The sequence below is a fragment of the Paralichthys olivaceus genome, chromosome 15 (genome assembly GCF_024713975.1).
Source record: "Paralichthys olivaceus isolate ysfri-2021 chromosome 15, ASM2471397v2, whole genome shotgun sequence".
Classification (NCBI taxonomy): Eukaryota; Metazoa; Chordata; class Actinopteri; order Pleuronectiformes; family Paralichthyidae; genus Paralichthys; species Paralichthys olivaceus.
This window is the reverse complement of record NC_091107.1, coordinates 14986137-15009508: the sequence shown is the minus strand read 5'-3', so window position 1 is coordinate 15009508 and position 23372 is coordinate 14986137. Positions and strand designations below refer to the sequence as shown.

The 23372-nt window shown below is 38.0% G+C and overlaps 4 protein-coding genes across 5 annotated transcripts; 1 reads left to right on the top strand and 3 right to left on the bottom strand.

Moving 5' to 3' along the window:
• Window positions 1-1820: 1820 nt before the first annotated feature.
• Window positions 1821-3893, bottom strand: LOC138404857 (odorant receptor 131-2-like). The gene has a single exon (XM_069510161.1). The coding sequence runs from the start codon at window positions 3654-3656 to the stop codon at window positions 2667-2669; it is 990 nt and encodes a 329-aa protein (XP_069366262.1). The 5' UTR covers window positions 3657-3893; the 3' UTR covers window positions 1821-2666.
• A 2106-nt stretch (window positions 3894-5999) lies between these two features.
• LOC138404852 (odorant receptor 131-2-like) lies at window positions 6000-7551 on the bottom strand. The gene has a single exon (XM_069510139.1). The coding sequence runs from the start codon at window positions 7323-7325 to the stop codon at window positions 6336-6338; it is 990 nt and encodes a 329-aa protein (XP_069366240.1). The 5' UTR covers window positions 7326-7551; the 3' UTR covers window positions 6000-6335.
• Window positions 7552-10572: 3021 nt separating this feature from the next.
• ppme1 (protein phosphatase methylesterase 1) lies at window positions 10573-16031 on the bottom strand. Its single transcript, XM_069510105.1, has 14 exons — window positions 15739-16031; window positions 14909-15002; window positions 14554-14646; window positions 14332-14389; window positions 13582-13633; window positions 12948-13102; window positions 12689-12779; window positions 12431-12496; window positions 12228-12351; window positions 11988-12117; window positions 11768-11812; window positions 11591-11655; window positions 11049-11116; window positions 10573-10916 (listed from the first exon to the last, which is right to left on the bottom strand). The coding sequence occupies exons 1-14, from the start codon at window positions 15822-15824 to the stop codon at window positions 10913-10915; spliced, it is 1131 nt and encodes a 376-aa protein (XP_069366206.1). The 5' UTR covers window positions 15825-16031; the 3' UTR covers window positions 10573-10912.
• A 4276-nt stretch (window positions 16032-20307) lies between these two features.
• LOC109628354 (dicarboxylate carrier UCP2-like) lies at window positions 20308-23090 on the top strand. 2 transcript variants are annotated; one of them, XM_069510246.1, is made up of 7 exons: window positions 20308-20464; window positions 21060-21196; window positions 21302-21509; window positions 21596-21793; window positions 21884-21985; window positions 22121-22301; window positions 22391-23090. In XM_069510246.1, exons 2-7 carry the CDS (start codon window positions 21068-21070, stop codon window positions 22503-22505), a joined length of 933 nt encoding a protein of 310 aa, XP_069366347.1. In that variant the 5' UTR covers window positions 20308-20464; window positions 21060-21067; the 3' UTR covers window positions 22506-23090. The 2 variants fall into 2 exon arrangements, with proteins under 2 accessions (XP_069366347.1, XP_069366346.1); XM_069510245.1 differs by having other exon boundaries at window positions 21055-21196.
• Window positions 23091-23372: the final 282 nt, after the last annotated feature.

The window sequence follows — 23372 nt, the reverse complement described above, 5'->3', positions numbered from 1 at the left end:
AGTCATGAAAAGTGAAGCCTGTTTCAGAACATTATGTCATGAGCACAACAATTAGACAGTATTACAATAAAAAAACTATGGTCAGTAAATAGAATCTGTGAATTTGAAGACATGATAAACAGATTTAGTGTATGAGACACATCACTTACAAGCCGCCACTTTGGTCCAACTTCATTTGACAATTAAGGCGACAAATCTGAAGAGTGATTCAGGCTCCAGCTGACATGTCCTTCTTTTTTCTATGTCCTCTGTGTGTTGACATCATCACCTGTGTCAGTGTAACAACCAATCAAAGCTCTGCATCACTCATGTTCTCTTTGAAGTAGTCAGAGAAATTCTGTGCAGCAGAAACAGTTTACATAAATATATATATATATTTATATATACATATATTTATGTATACATATATTTATGTATATATACATATATATATATATACATATATATTCAGGTGTCAACTGTAAAACTGATTATAGTTAATGTGAAAACAATAATGTAACTACAATGACAAAATACATTATGTTATATACAAAAATAATAAATATTAACCTTAAATTAATTTGGTGAACAATAAATATATAAATATATATGTGTGAATTCTTTGTAAATAGTTAAGGATGTAAGGAGAGCAGAATTAAGTCCATTTAATATGTTGTTGTTTTATAGTTTTAGCTTTTTAGTGTGGTAGATTTGAAATAGTCGTATTTACTGGACCTGTGTGACGCTGAACAGTGAAACTAGTTCACAGAGAAACTTAGTAGAACAAATAAAAACAACATAGCAGTAATATAAGCAATTTGGAAACTTCTGTATTTTTTGTAGATGACACATTTGTGGAATGTTTTCAGGTGTAGTTTCATACATAATCAGTTTGCCCCCTGTACACTGACCTTTGTAGCACATGTCAACTTTGTCAGGCTCGGCCCTATTCACCTGGCTGAACTGTATTTACAGTCATGAGTGCATCTGCAAGTTATCATCATGTCATGTGATACAGAAACACTGCCAATGTTTGTGAGCATGTAAATATTCTAACACAGTTTCTGTTGAACATAGGGACAGTCAGCTGGGCTCACTTCTCATATGTCAGTGTAATAGAGTGATACAGCATATAAGCATGTTTGCATCCATTAAACTTTAAAGGTCCAGTGTGTAAGATTTAGGTAAAAGGGAACTATTGGCAGAAATTTAATGTAGAATAATCCTCATGATGTTTTTCAATAATTGTATTATTGTATGAATTGTAGTTTTCTTTACCCCAGAAAAGATCCTTTATATATTTAAATACTTTATATTTACATCAAGGGGGTCCTCTCTACGGACGCTGCCATGTTTTTTACATTAGTCCAGACTGGACAAACTAAACACCTTTTGAGTTTTTATGACAACTGAAGCTACCACAGGTTCTTTTTCATGATTGGAAAGAGAGGGGGAGGTGAGGGGTGTTCAGCTGCAACATGCAATTTTAACACTATATATCACAAAATTCTACACACTGAAACTTTAAGGACAGCTGAGGCTGACAAGACTTTGCTCATTAGGTATGCTTTCATAAACCTACAGTGAGTATCGGATTGAAATGCTTTTTTTTCAATATATGGGTAGCACAAAAGCCTCATCAGTCACATTTCATCATCTATGGACCCTGAATGTCTGTGTCAAATTAAATACAATCAACACATCATACTATTAAAATGGCAGCTGTATCTGAGCCCATATTTATTTGTATGAGCACTGTGGATTTTTTTTGCAAGGAAATTATTTTTTTAATTAGGTAATGTAGCTTGTTATCATTTTTATTATTTACCTAGAAACACAAAACATCCAAAAATCATACACGTTCATTAAAATTAATTTGTGAAAGTCAAGAGATGGCAGAATTATTAATGATCCTAGCATGAATAAAGAACTTAAATTACATTAAACTGAAGCAAAATGATGTGAATGAAACACTAACAAACCTCATCTGTGAATAATAAAGATATTAGAGCTTTAAATTTTTGATGTTGATATTTTCCCCTGTAATAATGAAATTTCAGCATTTGTTGTAGATACTGTGTTTCCCGTCATGTGGCACAAACAGTTAATTAAATGTGTGAATATATATCAATCCTATTTTGGATTAAAAGAATAGAACCTAAAGTGAATAATATACTTCTGAAACCCTCTGCATGCATTCTGGCTCATTATATGATTTTTCTAAACATTATTACTTAAAACCTAAACATATTTATAATGAACATAAACTATACAAACTAAGTGGAGAGATCAGGAATGTTATGACAGAGTTGAGACGTTTAATATAAAAGCTTTTCATATTTTTTATCAGCATGTAGTTCATGAGGAACATTAACAGTGACCCTGACTTGTATGTAAATCAAAAAGCTCCACTTCGCTTTAATCAGTAAAATCTGAATCCATTCTTCACCACAAAGACAAATATCAGACATGATTTAAAACAGAATTCTATTCTCAGAATTAACAACTCTAATAGCTCCATTTCTTCCTCATCATCATCTGCAAAACAAACATAATATTGATTACATTCATTTCTGAGTTGAATTTGATCACAAACCATACACCTCGAAAATACACACAAAAAAAAGGTACTTATCCAAAACATGATTATGCAAGAAAAGATATAAACACACTTACTGTATTTGAAATCAGGTCTTGGTAAATGACCTCACATTGCTTTTGAGCCCAAAGGTGAAATAGAATATGAAGATGTGTTTGAAGGTGTGATCTCTGAGGCCATATATGAGAGGACTCAAACATTTGGGAAAAATGATGAGACCCAAAAAGAGAGTGTACGTAACATGCATGGCCATGGTAGGATCAATGTTCCACTGGCCTCTGGAGTCGATCATGCTAAACAGAGTGGAGGTGAGACACAGACAAAACTGAAGCAGATGCAGCAGCACTGTCCTGTGGGCTTTGCTGGCGTTATGATTACAGGAGGAGGCCGACTTCACAGTAATCATGATAGCAACATATGTATAAATGATAACCAAGCCCACCAATACAAAATACAAGATGTTGAAGGCCATGTTTAAAGTGGAAAAAATCTGTAGCCTGTAGACATTGTTCGTGTCGCAGAACCTCGGCACAGTGAAGCTTTTGTTCTCGAGACTGACAAACACGAAAACCTGGGTGACCGAGTCCAAAGAGGCCACTGTCCATATCACAGCAATGGCCTTGCCTGTCCTCCTGGTGGTGGCAATATCTACATGCCTCAGTGGAAAACAAATGGCAACATACCTCTCCAAAGACATCACAGCCAGGTTGAGGGGCGACAATTTCAGAGTGATGACGGCAATCATTGTGATAACAACACACAGATAGCTGATCATTTTGACCATGGTCACAGCAAAGATGTACAGCAGCATAGCGATCACAAGCTGCATAGAGTCAGTGAGGAGCAGATGAGCAAACAGGATATAACGAGAGGACTCCAGCAAGAGAGGCTTCCTCAGCAAGGCAAAGACCATGACTCCGTTTACGTACAGGAAGAAAAGACACGGCAGCATGGACAGCACGACTTTCAAAGGTTTCTGATACAGCTGGGTTACCTCTGTGGTGGCGTTCATGACCGCAGCTTTGTGCAGCGTCTGTGAAGGCAGATGCACACACAAACAGAGCAGACACATCACCATGAACAGTCATGAAAAGTGAAGCCTGTTTCAGAACATTATGTCATGTAACACAACAATTAGACAGTATTACAATAAAAAAACTATGGTCAGTAAATAGAATCTGTGAATTTGAAGACATGATAAACAGATTTAGTGTATGAGACACATCACTTACAAGCCGCCACTTTGGTCCAACTTCATTTGACAATTAAGGCGACAAATCTGAAGAGTGATTCAGGCTCCAGCTGACATGTCCTTCTTTTTTCTATGTCCTCTGTGTGTTGACATCATCACCTGTGTCAGTGTAACAACCAATCAAAGCTCTGCATCACTCATGTTCTCTTTGAAGTAGTCAGAGAAATTCTGTGCAGCAGAAACAGTTTACATAAATATATATATATATATATTTATATATACATGTATACATATATGTATGTATACATATATTTATGTATATATACATATATATATATATATTCAGGTGTCAACTGTAAAACTGATTATAGTTAATGTGAAAACAATAATGTAACTACAATGACAAAATACATTATGTTATATACAAAAAGAATAAATATTAACCTTAAATTAATTTGGTGAACAATAAATATATATATATATGTGTGAATTCTTTGTAAATAGTTAAGGATGTAAGGAGAGCAGAATTAAGTCCATTTAATATGTTGTTGTTTTATAGTTTTAGCTTTTTAGTGTGGTAGATTTGAAAAAGTCGTATTTACTGGACCTGTGTGACGCTGAACAGTGAAACTAGTTCACAGAGAAACTTAGTAGAACAAATAAAAACAACATTTGGAAGCAATTTGGAAGCAATTTGGAAACTTCTGTATTTTTTGTAGATGACAAATTTGTGGAATGTTTTCAGGTGTAGTTTCATACATAATCAGTTTGCCCCCTGTACACTGACCTTTGTAGCACATGTCAACTTTGTCACGCTCGGCCCTATTCACCTGGCTGAACTGTATTTACAGTCATGAGTGCATCTGCAAGTTATCATCATGTCATGTGATACAGAAACACTGCCAATGTTTGTGAGCATGTAAATATTCTAACACAGTTTCTGTTGAACATAGGGACAGTCAGCTGGGCTAACTTCTCATATGTCAGTGTAATAGAGTGATACAGCATATAAGCATGTTTGTATCCATTAAACTTTAAAGGTCCAGTGTGTAAGATTTAGGTAAAAGGGAACTATTGGCAGAAATTTAATGTAGAATAATCCTCATGATGTTTTTCAATAATTGTATAATTGTATGAATTGTAGTTTTCTTTACCCCAGAAAAGATCCTTTATATATTTAAATACTTTATATTTAAATCAAGGGGATCCTCTCTACGGACGCTGCCATGTTTTTTACATTAGTCCAGACTGGACAAACTAAACACCTTTTGAGTTTTTATGACAACTGAAGCTACCACAGGTTCTTTTTCATGATTGGAAAGAGGGGGGGGGGTTCAGCTGCAACATGCAATTTTAACACTATATATCACAAACTTCTACACACTGAGACTTTAAGGACAGCTGAGGCTGACAAGACTTTGCTCATTAGGTATGCTTTCATAAACCTACATAAACCTACAGTGAGTATCGGATTGAAATACTTTTTTTCAATATATGGGTAGCACAAAAGCCTCATCAGTCACATTTCACCCTGAATATCTGTGTCAACTTAAATACAATCAACACATCATACTATTAAAATGGAAGCTGTATCTGAGCCCATATTTATTTGTATGAGCACTGTGGATTTTTTTTGCAAGGAAATTATTTTTTTAATAAGGTAATGTAGCTTGTTATCATTTTTATTATTTACCTAGAAACACAAAACATCCAAAAATCATACACGTTCATTAAAATGAATTTGTGAAAGTCAAGAGACGGCAGAATTATTAATGATCCTAGCATGAATAAAGAACTTACATTACAGTAAACTGAAGCAAAATGATGTGAATGAAACACTAACAAACCTCATCTGTCAATTAATAAAGATGTTAGAGCTTTAAATTTTTGATGTTGATATTTTCCCCTGTAATAATGCAATTTCAGCATTTGTTGTAGATACTGTGTTTCCCGTCATGTGGCACAAACAGTTAATTAAATGTGTGAATATATATCAATCCTATTTTGGATTAAAAGAATAGAACCTAAAGTGAATAATATACTTCTGAAACCCTCTGCATGCATTCTGGCTCATTATATGATTTTTCTAAACATTATTACTTAAAACCTAAACATATTTATAATGAACATAAACTATACAAACTAAGTGGAGAGATCAGGAATGTTATGAAAGAGTTGAGATGTTTAATATAAAAGCTTTTCATAATTTTTATCAACATGTAGTTCATGAGGAACATTAACAGTGACCCTGACTTGTATGTAAAGACTTCTGTGATCAAAAAGCTCCACTTCTCTTTAATCAGTAAAATCTGAATCCATTCTTCACCACAAAGACAAATATCAGACATGATTTAAAACAGAATTCTATTCTCAGAATTAACAACTCTAATAGCTCCATTTCTTCCTCATCATCATCTGCAAAACAAACATAATATTGATTACATTCATTTCTGAGTTGAATTTGATCACAAACCATACACCTCGAAAAATACACACACAAAAAAGGTACTTATCCAAAACATGATTATGAAAGAAAAGATATAAACACACTTACTGTATTTGAAATCAGGTCTTGGTAAATGACCTCACATTGCTTTTGAGCCCAAAGGTGAAATAGAATATGAAGATGTGTTTGAAGGTGTGATCTCTGAGGCCATATATGAGAGGACTCAAACACTTGGGAAAAATGATGAGACTCAAAAAGAGAGTGTACTGAACATGAATGGCCATGGTACGATCAATGTTCCACAGGCTGCTGGAGTTGATCATGCTAAACAGAGTGGAGGTGAGACACAGACAAAACTGAAGCAGATGCAGCAGCACTGTCCTGTGGGCCTTGCTGGCGTTATGATTACAGGAGGAGGCCGACTTCACAGTAATCATGATAGCAACGTATGTATAAATGATAACCAAGCCCACCAATACAAAATACAAGATGTTGAAGGCCATGTTTAAAGTGGAAAAAATCTGTAGCCTGAAGACACTGTTCTTGTCGCAGAACCTCGGCACAGTGAAGCTTTTGTTCTCGAGACTGACAAACACGAAAATCTGGGTGACCGAGTCCAAAGAGGCCACTGTCCATATCACAGCAATGGCCTTGCCTGTCCTCCTGGTGGTGGCAATATCTACATGCCTCAGTGGAAAACAAATGGCAACATACCTCTCCAAAGACATCACAGCCAGGTTGAGGGGCGACAATTTTACAGCGATGACTGCAATCATTGTGATAACAACACACAGATAGCTGATCATTTTGACCATGGTCACAGCAAAGATGTACAGCAGCATAGCGATCACAAGCTGCATAGAGTCAGTGAGGAGCAGATGAGCAAACAGGATATAACGAGAGGACTCCAGCAAGAGAGGCTTCCTCAGCAAGGCAAAGACCATGACTCCGTTTACGTACAGGAAGAAAAGACACGGCAGCATGGACAGCACAACTTTCAAAGGTTTCTGATACTGCTGGGTCACCTCTGTGGTGGCGTTCATGACCGCAGCTTTGTGCAGCGTCTGTGAAGGCAGATGCACACACAAACAGAGCAGACACATCACCATGAACAGTCATGAAAAGTGAAGCCTGTTTCAGAACATTATGTCATGAGCACAACAATTAGACAGTATTACAATAAAAAACTATGGTCAGTAAATAGAATCTGTGAATTTGAAGACATGATAAACAGATTTAGTGTATGAGACACATCACTTACAAGCCGCCACTTTGGTCCAACTTTATTTGACAATTAAGGCGACAAATCTGAAGAGTGATTCAGGCTCCAGCTGACATGTCCTTCTTTTTTCTATGTCCTCTGTGTGTTGACATCATCACCTGTGTCAGTGTAACAACCAATCAAAGCTCTGCATCACTCATGTTCTCTTTGAAGTAGTCAGAGAAATTCTGTGCAGCAGAAACAGTTTACATAAATATATATATATATATTTATATATACATATATTTATGTATATATACATATATATATATACATATATATATATATATATATATATATATATATTCAGGTGTCAACTGTAAAACTGATTATAGTTTATGTGAAAACAATAATGTAACTACAATGACAAAATACATTATGTTATATACAAAAAGAATAAATATTAACCTTAAATTAATTTGGTGAACATATATATATATATATATATATATATATATGCAAATTCTTTGTAAATAGTTAAGGATGTAAGGAGAGCAGAATTAAGTCCATTTAATATGTTGTTGTTTTATAGTTTTAGCTTTTTAGTGTGGTAGATTTGAAATAGTCGTATTTACTGGACCTGTGTGACGCTGAACAGTGAAACTAGTTCACAGAGAAACTTAGTAGAACAAATAAAAACAACATAGCAGTAATATAAGCAATTTGGAAACTTCTGTATTTTTTGTAGATGACAAATTTGTGGAATGTTTTCAGGTGTAGTTTCATACATAATCAGTTTGCCCCCTGTACACTGACCTTTGTAGCACATGTCAACTTTGTCAGGCTCGGCCCTATTCACCTGGCTGAACTGTATTTACAGTCATGAGTGCATCTGCAAGTTATCATCATGTCATGTGATACAGAAACACTGCCAATGTTTGTGAGCATGTAAATATTCTAACAAAGTTTCTGTTGAACATAGGGACAGTCAGCTGGGCTCACTTCTCATATGTCAGTGTAATAGAGTGATACAGCATATAAGCATGTTTGTATCTATTAAACTTTAAAGGTCCAGTGTGTAAGATTTAGGTAAAAGGGAACTATTGGCAGAAATTTAATGTAGAATAATCCTCATGATGTTTTCACTAGTTCCTTTCATCTAAATTGCACAAATTGTAGTTTTCTTTACCCGATAAAAGGCCCTTTATTTTGAATACTTTAAATTAACATTTAGGGGACCCTCTCTACGGAGGCCGCCATGTTTTTTACATTAGTCCAGACTGGACAAACTAAACACCTTTTGAGTTTTTATGACAACTGAAGCTACCACAGGTTCTTTTTCATGATTGGAAAGAGAGGGGGAGGTGAGGGGTGTTCAGCTGCAACATGCAATTTCAATCTTCAATATCTTCAACATGTCTTCAACGTTAGATATCACCAAATTCTACACACTGTACCTTTAAGTACAGCTGAGGCTGACAAGACTTATTAGGGATATCATTAGGTATTCTTTCATAAACCTACAGTGAGTATCGGATTGAAATACTATTTTTCAATATATGGATAGCACAAAAGCCTCATCAGTCACATTTCATCATCTGGGGACCTGGAATGTCTGTGTCAAATTAAATGCAATCAACACATCATGCTATTAAAATGGCAGCTGTATCTGAGCCCATATTTATTTGTACGAGCACTTTTTTTGCAAGGAAATTAATTTTTTAAAACCCAAATCCAGGTTGATGAACCAGTGTTTAGTGCATCTGGCCTGATACACACAAACAATTATTTGGTTTGTGCATCAAAATATTGAATTCTACAGAATTTGTTTTACTGTCATCGGTGGCAAGGTGTTGCACTTTTTTCCAGTTAAACTTTGTTCCATATGTTTTTAAGGTTTAGTTGAAAATGTGTGTAAAATACATGACGCAACCAAAAATGTCTGTCCCTGTTCAGAACACGTCAGCTTTGTTTACAGACTCATATCACAGATTAATCTCAGCGGCCTGAGGTCTGTGGAGGACTGTGGTGATCATTATGGCTGATTAATAATTCATATGTCAACATTGTACATCTCTGAAACATATCTGAGTGTGTTGATCTCTGGAGGGACAATTAAAACCTGCATTGAATTCCCTGGCATACAGTATATCAGGGAAATTAAGAAAAACACGTCACCTTTGTTGTAAACTGAAACTTTGTTTTCCATTTGTTTTTCTGCTGTTGTTTTTTGGCTGCAGGAGAACAGCTCCTCCTTCCGATACTTTATCATGCTCTGAGGAAGGACCTTTAAAACAAATGCTAGATACTGCATATGTAAGTAAAGTAGAGTTACATTTGTGTATGAAGCCACAATTGCAGAAACGTGTAAAAAAAACTTTTCATAGGCAAAATGACATGCAATTTTTCTTGAGATGTTGACAAAACTTAAGGATTGATGAAAGGAGTCAGGTATCATACATTTCTGTCATAAATAAAGTACAATTTCAAAACAACAAAGGCAATTTTGTCCTCTGGTTTGTCCGCTCTTTGACATTTAGCACAATTGTCTTTTCATTATACATTTTACTGTACTGGGACATGAATGAGAATGAAGCAATTTTAATTAAAGTTTTCAATTAAAATGTAGAACCCTGACAATGGAAGAGCAGAGTAGAATAAGTCTACATTGACAACCTCAGCTGATGCCTGCTGATGAACTTTGTGTGCCTATCCAGACAAAGGAGAAAAACATGTCACCAGTTACTTTCAATTACTTTCACTACTATTGCCAGAGAAGGTGTTTTTAGCAGAACGCTGCAGCCAATGGCTCTGGATCAGGAGTAAAGACACCAACTAGGCTCCAAGATGTTAGGGACATGCACCTAGGTCTGATCAGCCTGTCGTGGGCCTGCCAAAGCAAAGGTGTCACCCAATGTTGCATAGAGTGAAATACAAGCTACCAATGTAAAATTGTCTTCGTCTCCGCTTTAGAAATAAAATAGTGTCTCAATGAATTCAGGCATTTCTTGGTGTAATTGGTAAGTCTTGCATTAGCAAGTGTAAGCAGAACCAACTGTCACTTACTCATAACACCAGTAACATTCATCTATAGGTCATTTAAAGCATTCAATAATTCACACACCTACCAAATGTAGAAGCACAGGTGACACATGTTTGCTGCATCCATCTTTAATCATTGTTTGAATTCAAAGATTACAAACACACTAACAATGATGCAATCACTCAAAATAAAACATGAAAACGAGGAGAGCATTACATTTCAGAAATTAAAAAATATACATATTATAAAGGAAAAGTACAATCAAATCCCAGTGTTTTGAAAATAAAAATAAGGCAAGGCTGAAAGGCAAAATATCTACATAAGAAAAGCAAATTAAAAATAATAATAATAATAATAATAGTTACGTTTTCCTCAATTTTCTGTTAAATTCTACGATAGGGTCAACTCTTTCTTCTAGATCTGCTGGCTATATTTAGACAGAAAAGTGGATATTAGCTGTTGAAAAAAAAGACAAAGGGACAGTGAATTACATCTCATTGTACTTTATGATAAATATACTAAGGTGATGAGAAATTATTATTATAAGTTACAGTAAATAAATAAACTAATTGAAAATGTAACACTTACCACAGATATCCTTCCTTAAAGTCAGTGAATTTATGTCGGACCATAAATGTTGCTAGAGCATCTGCTACCTAAAAACAAATGACAGAAGATTAAGTTTTAACAAAGGGCAAATAAACTATAAATAACAAGGGGAGGACAACAGGGATTCTGTCAAGGTAGATTTGAGATATAATGCTCAAGAGGCAAGAAAAATGTTTTGTGAGGTCACCTTGACCGGCAATTAAAAATTTCACAGGATTCTCTTGAGGCGTTATTTAAAATAATGTGTTCACAAGGCAAAAGAGGTTTTGTGAGGCCACCTTGACCTTGAAACACCAAATTCTAATCAATTTGTCTGCAAGTCAAATTTAATGTTTGTATCAAAAGTGAAGAAATTCCCTCAGGGCGTTCTTGACACATCGTGCTAACAAGAATGGGCCAGACAGACAACCCCAAAACATAATCCCTCCAGCCACTGGCTGCTGCTCCAGCATGGAGGCATAAAACCTATTTGAACCAAACATCATAGGACAATATGTAAAGGACAGCGGATTTTTATTTACTTTTTCAGGTGCGTCCTCATGGACAGCGTGACCACACTGAGGGAGGACTTGCATCTGAAACTTCCCTGTGGACAAATAGTGACGTCATGGATATGATTGAAGTCTGTGTGCTCTGCTCTACAGTAACAACAATCAAACAGAAACAGAAACTGGTAGCTCTCCATCTGCTCTCCTTACCTTGCATCTGTCCAATAGTCAGGTCTTTGTCCAGCCTGTCCACTCCTGTACAATGGAACACATCAGGGGTGAAATTGTGCAACCAAAGGCAAAATAACTTTCAATTCAATTGTTTGTATTCCTCTAAACAAGTGGGACTGCCCTGAAATCCCCTCAGAACTTCGAGCTCATGTATATTTTATGTATGCTGTATGAAATAATAATAAGTGTTAGACCTAACCTGCGAGCAGAAGCAGTTTTGGCACAGGGCAGGTGAGGAAGAGAGCAGAGAGGCCTCTGAACCAGCCTTCCCAGTACTTTTCTGTCTTTGACAGCTCCACTCGCCAGGTGAAGATGCTTTCCTTTTTCATCTGTATCAGCAAAATCAACCCTTTAAGGGAGTTTTTAACCTACTTTACACTTTTCATACACATAGTGTTCATGTTACACAAAAAAACACAAGGACAGGGAGGAGCAGCACCTCTTGATCATCTTCCTTCATCCTTTTCTTGTTGGATTCTTCTTCTGCTTCTTCCTCCTCGTCCTCTTCTATTATACCTTCAATGCTATTAGAGACTCCAGGACTGCTGGCTGTCTCCTCACATCTGTGGATGTCAGCATAGAGGTTAATGAAACTTGCAAACCTATGCAGCAGTTGATGTGCAAATGAGAGAATAAACATACTTCTTCACTTGGCCTCCCATTGACACACGTGCTGACTCCACGTTTCGAATCTGGCCACTCTTCACACTGAGCGCAAAGCAAAAGAACAATTTTGAGCATGACCAACAAATTGAAGCTGTTCAAGAAAATACATTTTAAAAAAACAAACAAAAAATGCTAGTTTAACAAGAATTCTATTGATTTTAGTAAATAATGGTTATGACACTGTTTAGCTAACATTTACCAAATAGCAGGAGAGTATTGTAATAACCTGTTTACCTCCACTCAATAGCGTTCTCCAGAGATTTAAATGTCTTTGGCCGACTTCTGAGGAAATTCTGCATACTGTTCAAAGCATCCATCGCTGTACCTGAATAAAATGTACAAATGGAACTGTCGTCAATATACTGACCGATAATGTACTTTTATGTCAATATAAATATTTATCATATATATTTTAAATTAAATTAAATCAACTTTGTTAACTATATAACTATCTATCTATGATGAACCAACTTGACAAAGAGTGAGCACTTACCTTCTACAACGTCAATAACACAGAGGCCCAGCAGAGATGGTATGTGATTGGCAATGGCTGTGTGAACTGCAATGGCCCCACCCATGCTGTGTCCAATAATCATGATCGGAGGAGGGTTCTCTCCGTAGAGCACCTCCATCACTTTGCCAATATCCCTTATGAAAGAAAAACATAAACCTTTTAATGTCAGTGTTTCTATACATATGAACAGAAAAATATCAAGACTAATTCTTGAGGAAACCACCGGACTGATGCCTGACTCCACATGTACCATGTTACGGGACACATTACATGGTCCATGCTGCACTCAACGGTTTCACTTACGTTATTATGATGCAAGGCTACAATGTTCAAAGGGAGAGTTCACCCAAAAATAAAGATTCACTCATCTACTCACCACTATGCCGATGGAGGGGTGGGTGAAGTGTTTGAGTCCACAAAACACTTTTGGAGTTTCAGAGGTAAACAGCATTGCAGCCAATCATTTCAACACTTCACCCACCCTCCATTGGCATAGGGGTGAGTAGATAATGGGTGAATTTTCATTTTTTCGGTGAACTATCCCATAATATCTTTAAAGCGTGAGTGGTTCTCACACACCCAGTGTCTGTCTTAACTGCACACGGCAACTTACTTTGCCATCGTATCTGCAGAGAGATCTTCAGGATTTTTCACTTTGGAGTCACCTGCAGGTAAAGAAAGAAGCAAATTTCACCAGAACTAATAAAAAAACAAAATGACCAGCCAGAAGATGCAGCTGGAGTCGATGACACAATGTCATCAACATACTTTATTACAGACATTTCTATGCTTAGTAATAAAGCCGTGTAAAAAATCTAAATGTATTGAAGGGAGTTTGTTATTAATTTGCTGTTACTAAATCTCTGCTTCAGAGAAAAAAAGATTGATATATAACCATATATCAAATTATGTAAGTGATAAGCAAGTGAAAAAGCGGCATCATACACAGAAATCACCAACAAAGAAAGTTTGTGGTGATGAGAGTCAACCACGGTGTCGGGGTGCTGTAAACCAAATCACATGATCTACGCAGCAGCGATAATTCGTCGATTCTTGTCTCTGCCAGCTGCACCTGGCTACTTCACCTCTCGTCTGAATAGTGAAGAGAATTTGATGCTGTTGTGAGCACTTCTGTGCAGAAAACCTCCCACTGTGTTGTGAAAGGCAAAATGTGGGTAGACTCTGTAGCCAAGGTCATGTCTGAAAACTCTATTTGTGTTTATATTCCTGCAAAGTGTTATTCAAAGAGGATTAACCACAACACCTGACCAAACTGACTAATCTCCATCAGAATCTTTATTTTAAAACTGAGAATTAAGTATGTGACTAATGTTGTGTCTTCCGACTACCTACATATATTTACCATGAGCTCGAAGGTCCATAGCCACCACCCTACAGGTGATCCTGCTGCATATAACGGCCTACAAAGACACACGTGAAAACATTCACATCAAATAAGGCAGAGCAAATATAATGAAATAAAAAAGCAGCTTCATAAATATTCACATTGATGGGTCTGCATTTTAACATCCCCTTTGTCAAATTAAAGAGGTTAGAAGGCTTTAGTAATAGTAGTTATGCTCACAGTGAACACTGCCCAGGAGAGTGCAGAGTGGCCTCCTCCATGGAGCAGGAGCAGCACAGGACCGTGGGAACCACTGCAGTAAATTCTGAAAATGTTCATTGCGGTTAAGGAAATGCAAACGAGAGCTGTGCAGGAAGCAAAGTTAAAAGGGCTGCTAAATAAAGAGCTAACATGAGCTGTAAAAAACATTATCATCAAATGTACCACACTGAAGTTTGATGACTCACTGGTATAACGAAGAAGCTAAATATGAATTGATCTTGTAGAATCAAAGGCTGCATGTGACTGTCGGCCACACCCAGAATTTGAGTTTTTAATTGTTCACTTTCCATATACAAGCAGAAATCAAGGATATATCTTTGCCATTCTCATTCTCCACCTCAACGTCTTCCATGGTCTCGTAGTAATGACTCCAGGGCAGCGGGGAGAAATCTCTCTTCCGACCAGGTCTGTATGACAGAGACATACAACCAAAATGTAAATGAATCTCATATCACATCAGCAATATTAAGACACACAGTCATTTTCTGATGACGTACACATGATCACACTATACAGACAGAAATAGCTGGTACAGATTAAAAATGGACAAAGATATTCAAAGCTCGACAACATTTGAAATTCGAGAGAGAGAGAAAGTGTGTGTGAAATGTAAAATATGGGTTCATCTTTAATAAAAGCACAAACTTGTTTAATCATCTGTTATACCATAGTGGTGTAAACAAGCTTTAACTACACATTGGCTTTCTAAATGTCAAGTAAACATGCCCCTGAACCCTGGAGACGGACATTTTCACCTTTAAATCTAACCTGACTTTACTAAGATTAATATCTCCAGACACTGTTTATGATATCTTGCCATGAATGGTCACTGTGCATCCTAACAGACCTAAGCTAATGCATCTATTTACAACCTGAATGTGTATTATATTATATCTAATAGTTATAAAAGCGCTTATATGCGAAAGCAGCTGGGTAAACCAGGTACATGTCCGTATTGTAGAAGACTTATTAATCCGCCAGCAATAACTCTAGCAGCAGTAGCTAAGTCAGCCTTGCTAACGCTAACAGCTCAGCTGTCCTCAGACACATCGCACATATACAGGACAGCATCATATTCACGATCAGAGAGCAGCTGATGTGTTGGTGGATTAAATGTCCGAGACGATTAAAATCCCAACTCACCCCATTCTCATCTTGGAGCTGGACTGAACACCTCCTGCCATAGGAGGTCTGGAAGCTAACAGGTTCAGGTGCAACTGTTTCTCCATGTTGTCGTTGGGTCTCTGTCAGGGACTGTTTAATGTCTCCCCCCCTCTCTGACGCAGCATAGGATTTTATTTCGACACCAGCTGCGACGCTAAGCGGGCATTGATAAATATCAGCTAACACTAGCTAGCTTGGGCTGTAGAGCTAACGGCTAGCGGCTGTCTCTTCTTCTGCTGCTGTGATTATTTTTGGACCGACTCTTCTTCTTTGATTTCAATTCCTGGTTGGCTCGCATGGGAACTCTGAGGGCGATGCGTTACTGCCCTCTACTGGTCACAAATAAAACTTACACATTGTGAATCTCTTTTTTTTATGTACATTTTAAGAGAAAAAGGTAGAATGCAGAGACAGTTCAGTTAAAAAGGAAAACTGATTTCTTTGGGATCCTTCAAACCAAAAGTTTCCATACACAAATTTACAAAACACAAAACCTGCTAAACCTTGTCTTGTTGTTTTTGACTCACAAATTTAAATGCATTTATTCGGTCAGCGTGATGCATCAGGGAATCATGCCACTTTGAAGGTAACATTTGATTGTAAACCTCAAAAATACCCCCAAAAAAGAAGACAACCAAAAGTTAAAGAAGACCACTGTTGATCTGAGGCGCTAGCATTTTATTTTATTTTCAAATGGTGACTTATTTAAATATTTGCTAACCAGGATAATTTCTAAATTGTCTAAGGAGATGAGTGGGAATGACATAAGACATAAAATTCACGTCAGGATAGATATCACATTTTTCTAGCTGAGGTAAAATTGTTGTTATATCCTCTGACTAACAATAATGAATTGAACACAGGGTGGCAGCAGTGCACACGTAAAATTATTTCAAGAGGCACTCCAATAGTTGTCCACAAAAAGTGCAGTTTACTCACCATATTTGCTCTTTAGCCAGTGAAACAGCTTCTGTGGCTCTGAAAGAGTCTGAGGAAGTGACCCTTAAGGTGTCATAGTGATGTCATCAGGGTTATCTTATCTTATTTTATCTTCAAATATAATATATTATCCTGTGGTTAAGTTGATGCATTTATAACAGAACGTGTGTGTTACAAACAGGTGGAGTGGATGTTTAGCAGGCACAAAGGGTCAAAAGTAAAATCAATTTGCATTGATTTGGGATATGTAGTTTTTGAGGGGGGGAAGGCAGCATATCTGACCTGTGCTGCATTGGTTTGACTCTTTTTTTAAAACTGTCTCTTGAAAGCCTCTTTTTGCATCGGAGAAGTGAAAGAAATATAAAATGCAGAGCAGGAGATTGAGTTTGCTGCTGGTGACCTTTCAAGAATAATCCAATAATCATTACTTATAATCTGTAATAATAACGAGAAAAAACCCCTGCAGGCTTTAAGGTGTGTTTATGATCACTGGAATCTTCAGTTTTACACTTAGCTACCATTCAGCCAGAGTCACTGTTATTCAATGGGAGACATTTGATAGTAAATGCAGTTACATAAAGAGTGTGTTATGACAACAGATCATGTTGCAGACTTGTTCATTTGATTATGAAAGGCAGAGGAGGGCAGGATGAGGTGACAGTGAACAAACATGTCCTTTAAAATTGGTACGAAGATGCCTTTATTAGCCAGTGTAATCATCATCTTATTCAATCAGCACTGACACAAGGTATACACTTTAAATCACACCCTCTCAGCTGAGTCATCCAATCAAATATATATATATACCTCACACCTGTCTCTGTAGTTGTTTTATGTGTTTGTTGTCATCGTCATTTTTGCATCTCTGTGGTTTCTTTGCATCTCTATGATCATGTTGTGTACCTATATTCACCTGTCTCTTTAAAGTTGTTTTGCATCTCTCTGTGGTCATTTTGTGTCAAATTGTGGTTGTTTTATTCTTTTGCGGCCATTTTATATCTCTTTGTTGTCTTTTTATATCAATTTTCCCAGTTGTTTTGTGTTTCTATGGTCATTTTGTGTCTCTCCATTGTCAGTTTACCTGTTTGTGGATTTTCTGCCTTTTTTTTGCTGTTGCTTTTCATCTCTTTACATTTGGTTTGTGTTCTGTTCAGTCTCATCCGGCAAGTGAAGCCAAGTCAATATGGATATTTTCCTCTGTGTTATCCTGCAGTCATCTCATTCATCATTTTAACCAAAGTCTTACCTCCTATCTGTACAAGTCGCCAACACAATACCCACACAGTGTATATGTCGAACATCTGGCTCGCACCGCATGTACCACGTTCAAAGGTGTTCCATGTGTTGCCTGATGGTTGGTTGGAATAACAGTTCACAGATTGTTGTTTTGGGGCAGTTATCATCTGGACTGCGTCAGAGGGTGACAGGATCTTCTCACCATGTGCTCTCTGGGAAATACGGGTGATGTAGCACAACGTTAGAGGCATTTTTATGTCCTTAGCCAAGCCCTAGATTATAAAGAACATCCTGTTCCAACAGACTGGATGTATATGAGACTCTGATACCTACTGTTGCTTTCCATGGAAACTGCAATCACCTGAGATTAGTTTTGATGAAAATGTGTCACTAAATTTACTGGGAGACACAGACACTGTGTGCAGCTCATTTTTCTGTTTCTGCAAACAGCTGAGTCATTCCTGGTATGTGGAGTGGATGCATTTGTTTTCCCAGTGTCATACTGTTATTATTCCAGAAGCAAGCAAGGCCCTAAGTCTTTGATTTGATGTTTAAGAAATATTAAAAAAAGGGAAAAAAACAAGCAAACATGATCTATAGTAATTACATTTGACTTCACATTAGAGTTGTTTTCCTGTCCTTCCTCTCACTAAATGTCTCGTTGAATTAAGGTTATAATCAAAGTTCACGGGTGAACAGGTCTGTGAATGAGGAGGGCTGCTGCTCCACTTTGTTCTACTAACCTTTATGTGACGCAATGGCTGATTATATTAATAGAATAAGAGCATGGAGTAATAGAGATTAGTTGTCTCACAGCACTGACTCAAGGTTCGTGGTATTCAGAGAACAGGAGATCACAGTGATGACTGCTGGCTGAGTCTCATTTTCATGGGTTATGGGGGAGGTCAGTGTAGACTGGTCGAAGCCGGACCAGTAAATTGTTTACTGGTCAGACTGTGTGTTCAAAGGTTATTCACACTGTGTTCTCACGGAGCTGTTTTTAGAGTTGGCCATAGAAAGCAGGTGGGGAAAGTAGCGACCCTTCTCTTCTGTTTCACTCTTGACGGTGCATTGCAAATAAGATTAGGGATGAAAAAAAGAAAATGCATGCAAGAAATTCTTGGAATTGCCAATTTGTCTGGATCCACAAAATGTAATGGGTTAATCCTTTGCCATAGTTACAACCTTCCTCCAAATTTCCTAGAAAGTTTGTGTGAGTGTGAATTATTATTTATATATATTTATGTCTTCTTGTCTATGTTTGGGTTAGCTCACCGAGACGAATTCCAAGCATTGAATCTGGAATTGAATTGAACAGGGACTTTTCTTCTTCTTCATTCAGGGATCTTGAGACACTTGTGTTGTGGAATACAAAGTGGTTGTAACTTAATACAGTAAAGAAAAGTACTTAGACACACAGATGTAGCAGATGTATACGAGAGAAACATTAGTGGTGCATGTTAGAATGTAAAGGATTAACACTCATTTCCCTGGAATAAAATAACATCCTGACTCGTGTCACGGCAGGTGATACTTTATATATCTAGTGGTCAGAGTTTGGAACAGTCAACTGAAGGACTTGTGGTGGGCTTGCTGGGGCTGTGACCTGGAGCTGCAATGGAAAGTCACATGAATAGAAGCGTGCACACTCAGAAGTCCAACACTTGCGTCCCCCCTCTCTAACACTTTCCATTCAGCATCCAGTCCTCTCTTTGGGTGCTGCTCGTATACACAGAATGATGTCACGCACACATGCTATGTGCATCCACCCACCTCCGTTCATTGTATGGATTGGCTGAGAAGTATGGCGGGTCCTTGTAGCCTGGAACATTTTGTATCTTCACAACTTGCAGGGAGGAGGGGAGAGGGAATTCCTGAAGCTACTCGGCCAGTTTTGCATTTTGATGTGGGGCACCGACACTTAGAAGAGAATGCAATGCAAACATTGTCCACTGCGGAGGTCTTGTCAGCCAGTCAGATGCCCCATGAAAGCAATTCCCTGATTGGCCACACATATCAGCCAATAGAAACACAAGGAATGCTGTTTGATGTCAGTAGTTATATGACCTGTTCTACGCCCAGGTTAAAAAATGTTGGTTAACTCCTTAAGCTGTGGAGTTAAAACTTAAAATACATTCTCTACTTTCATGATATTGTCAGCAAGTGCATATAACTTTATATTAAATGTGAAACAGCATGAATATAGTGTGAACGTTTATATGTGTTCAGAGAGCATGAGTCCAGGCTGCCCAGATGAGACTGTCAGGAGCAGATCAACAAGTGCTCAAATTACCGTCTGTGTCTCCCTGCTGGCTATTTGGTAAACATGAGATTCACATAACAGGCGTGTACGGCTTGTCAGGCTGCCCTGCAGTCATGTGCAAATGTGCCTATAAATTCAACAGCTTCTGCGTCACTGAGCAGTATAAGCACACACCATGACGTGAGGACACTAAAGGGACTAAGCACATAAAGGATTCTATACTCTCTCCACTGTGTTGGGTTGCAACTTCCCTGGAAAGATACTAAGGTAAAATAACAGTGATTTTGTTTTTCCGAGTTCTCAACTTATGTCACTTGAATGAATATTATTTATAATATCAACAAAACATGTTTTATATAAAGTATTTGTATAAAAGGATTAAATGATATCAGGATGTCTGTTTCCTGTATCTTTGAAGTATAACAATTTATTCAGTCATCACAAAAAGACTTCTTGCAAAAACAAAAACTCTTCTTCCATCACCAGTTAGAGATTAATGCTTGCTTTGACAGTGAGTGGTAGTGCTGGCTGGCTTACTTCAAATAAAGCATATGGACCCAGACATTTCCACAACAGAACCACTTCCAAAGATTAATTTTCAAAACTCTTAATTTCTAGGTTTGCACAATAATAAGCACCACAATACACCCAACTCCCTAGATATTACCTCTACGATCAGATTTTAGCACCATTAAATGTAAACATCAGAACAAACAAAAGGGATTTTTTGTGAGAACACATGAAAAGTTATATTCTGTGTGTGTCTGTCTTGCTGAGCTGAGTAATTGTGAGTCTATGGGATGTCATATACTTAGAGGTCTTGGGCAAAGAGCAGATTTTTCCATTTGTCTCATCAGAGCAGGTGTAGAAATGGTTGGCACGAAACCCATGGACGTCATGGTGCCCTCTCCGGCAGTTAAATTCTTCGGAGCAGGCACTGCCGCTTGCATCGCTGACCTTGTCACCTTTCCCTTGGATACTGCCAAAGTCAGACTACAGGTGAGCTGAACAAAGCTAAAAAAGGACTTGACATGTCCTGACATTCATTTTGTCTGTACTTTTTTAACCTACCGCTGAGAATCCTTCAATGTCATCTCATCCCAGATTCAGGGAGAGGCTAGTAAAATCGAAGGGGCCTGTGCGACAAAGTACCGAGGAGTGTTTGGCACCATCATGACCATGGTGCGCACAGAGGGGCCCAGGAGTCTTTACAACGGCCTGGTGGCAGGACTCCAGAGGCAGATGAGCTTCGCCTCTGTCCGAATCGGCCTTTATGACTCCATGAAGCAGTTTTACACACGAGGCACTGAGAGTGCGTATCATAACCTGAACATCATTGAGTTATATATGATCGAGGTTGTTTCTATTGCTTCAATTTGACTGATGTATTCTGCTCAGGCGCTGGGATTGTAACTCGGCTCATGGCAGGCTGCACCACAGGAGCCATGGCTGTGGCTTTTGCCCAACCAACAGATGTGGTGAAGGTGCGTTTCCAAGCCCAGGTACGACTGGCTGATGGTGGCAGGAGGTACAACAGCACCCTGGATGCCTACAGGACAATTGCGCGAGATGAGGGAATAAGGGGCCTTTGGAGAGGTACTGCTTCAAATAGAAAAGTGCTTTTTTAGTTATTGCTTAACGTGTAACTTCCTGTTTTTTTAATCATCCTGTGCTGCTTTCTTCCAGGCTGCATGCCCAACATCACTCGTAACGCCATTGTAAACTGTGCAGAGCTGGTGACCTATGACATGATCAAGGAACTCATCCTGAAGTATGATCTAATGACAGGTGAGCCAAAACAAAATGACTTAGCGTAGAAAGTGCAGATCATATCGTTCCAAGCATTGTAACTTATTTTGCAATCAAGATAAAATAACAAAATGTATTGAGGAAAAATGTGGTTTCGCTTCTGTTCCCCTGCAGACAACCTGCCCTGCCACTTCACAGCTGCCTTTAGTGCAGGTTTCTGCACAACAGTTGTGGCCTCTCCTGTGGATGTGGTCAAAACACGCTTCATGAACTCAGGAGTTGGCCTGTACAGCAGCGCGATCAACTGTGCTCTCACCATGCTGAGAAATGAAGGACCCAAAGCTTTTTATAAAGGGTAAAGACACGCTAACCGAACAGTGAACCACACAACAGTAAAATATCCCGGCAACACTTGTTAACTTCTCTTTCATTTGCCTCCTTCAGGTTCACGCCTTCTTTCTTGCGACTGGGGTCTTGGAACATCGTGATGTTTGTGTCGTATGAACAGATTAAGCGAGGAATGACCAGGGCACAGACCTGCTGGGAGTCGCCTTTTTGACCTCAGCTCATTAGATTTCAAGGTTGCAGAGACACAAAGGCCTTGCCATTACCACAGTGCAGCTGAGACCAGTGGTGACCCATTGTTGGAAAAGGAGATCTTCAAATACAAAAAAAGAGCCGGGAGTCCTAGGTCACATTACTGAAGTGGCTCAGAGGAGATGCTGATGCATAAGAGCTCATGTTTTATGAAGACCAATGGAAGGAAGCAGTGACTCATCAAACTCCTGAATCACCAGGGACACTGTGGGCACACCAGCACCCCGCTTTGAAGATGTATTTTCATGTTTACAAGAATGAACTGTATCTGCATTCAGGGCAGGTTTTCCATGAAAGAAACAGAGAAACTGGATCAGACAATATTTGACCTCAACAGTAATTATGTCTATGTCCTTTACTTTGTCTTCTTGTGGACTGTTTACAATGTTAACCCTTATATATTCTGCATGTAGTCAGGAATTTGTAGGTTCATCTATGTGCTGCTTTTTGTAAATAATGTGATGTATCGCTGGTCGATAAGTCATATGAATAGAATATATTATACATGATATTGAAATGAAAAAAAAAATAAAGCGCCAGTTTTTAATTTCTCAGTCTATCTTTTAACTAAAAACTCCTAACTAGTGTGAGTAAAATTCATCTGCATGGGATGGTTGGATGAATCAGTCTGCTTGATAAAATGCTGAAAGTTGTCAACAGAAAGTGAAGATTCTTGGGATTTAAGCAGGGTTGTGCAAAGTATTTAAATTTCTCAAGAAGCATCTCAATAAGCAAAGGAAACAGATCAGACCATATGTTCTACATTAATGGAGAACCCATTACAACAGTGTCTAATATACCCATAAAAAGCCTTGGACAATGCTATGAT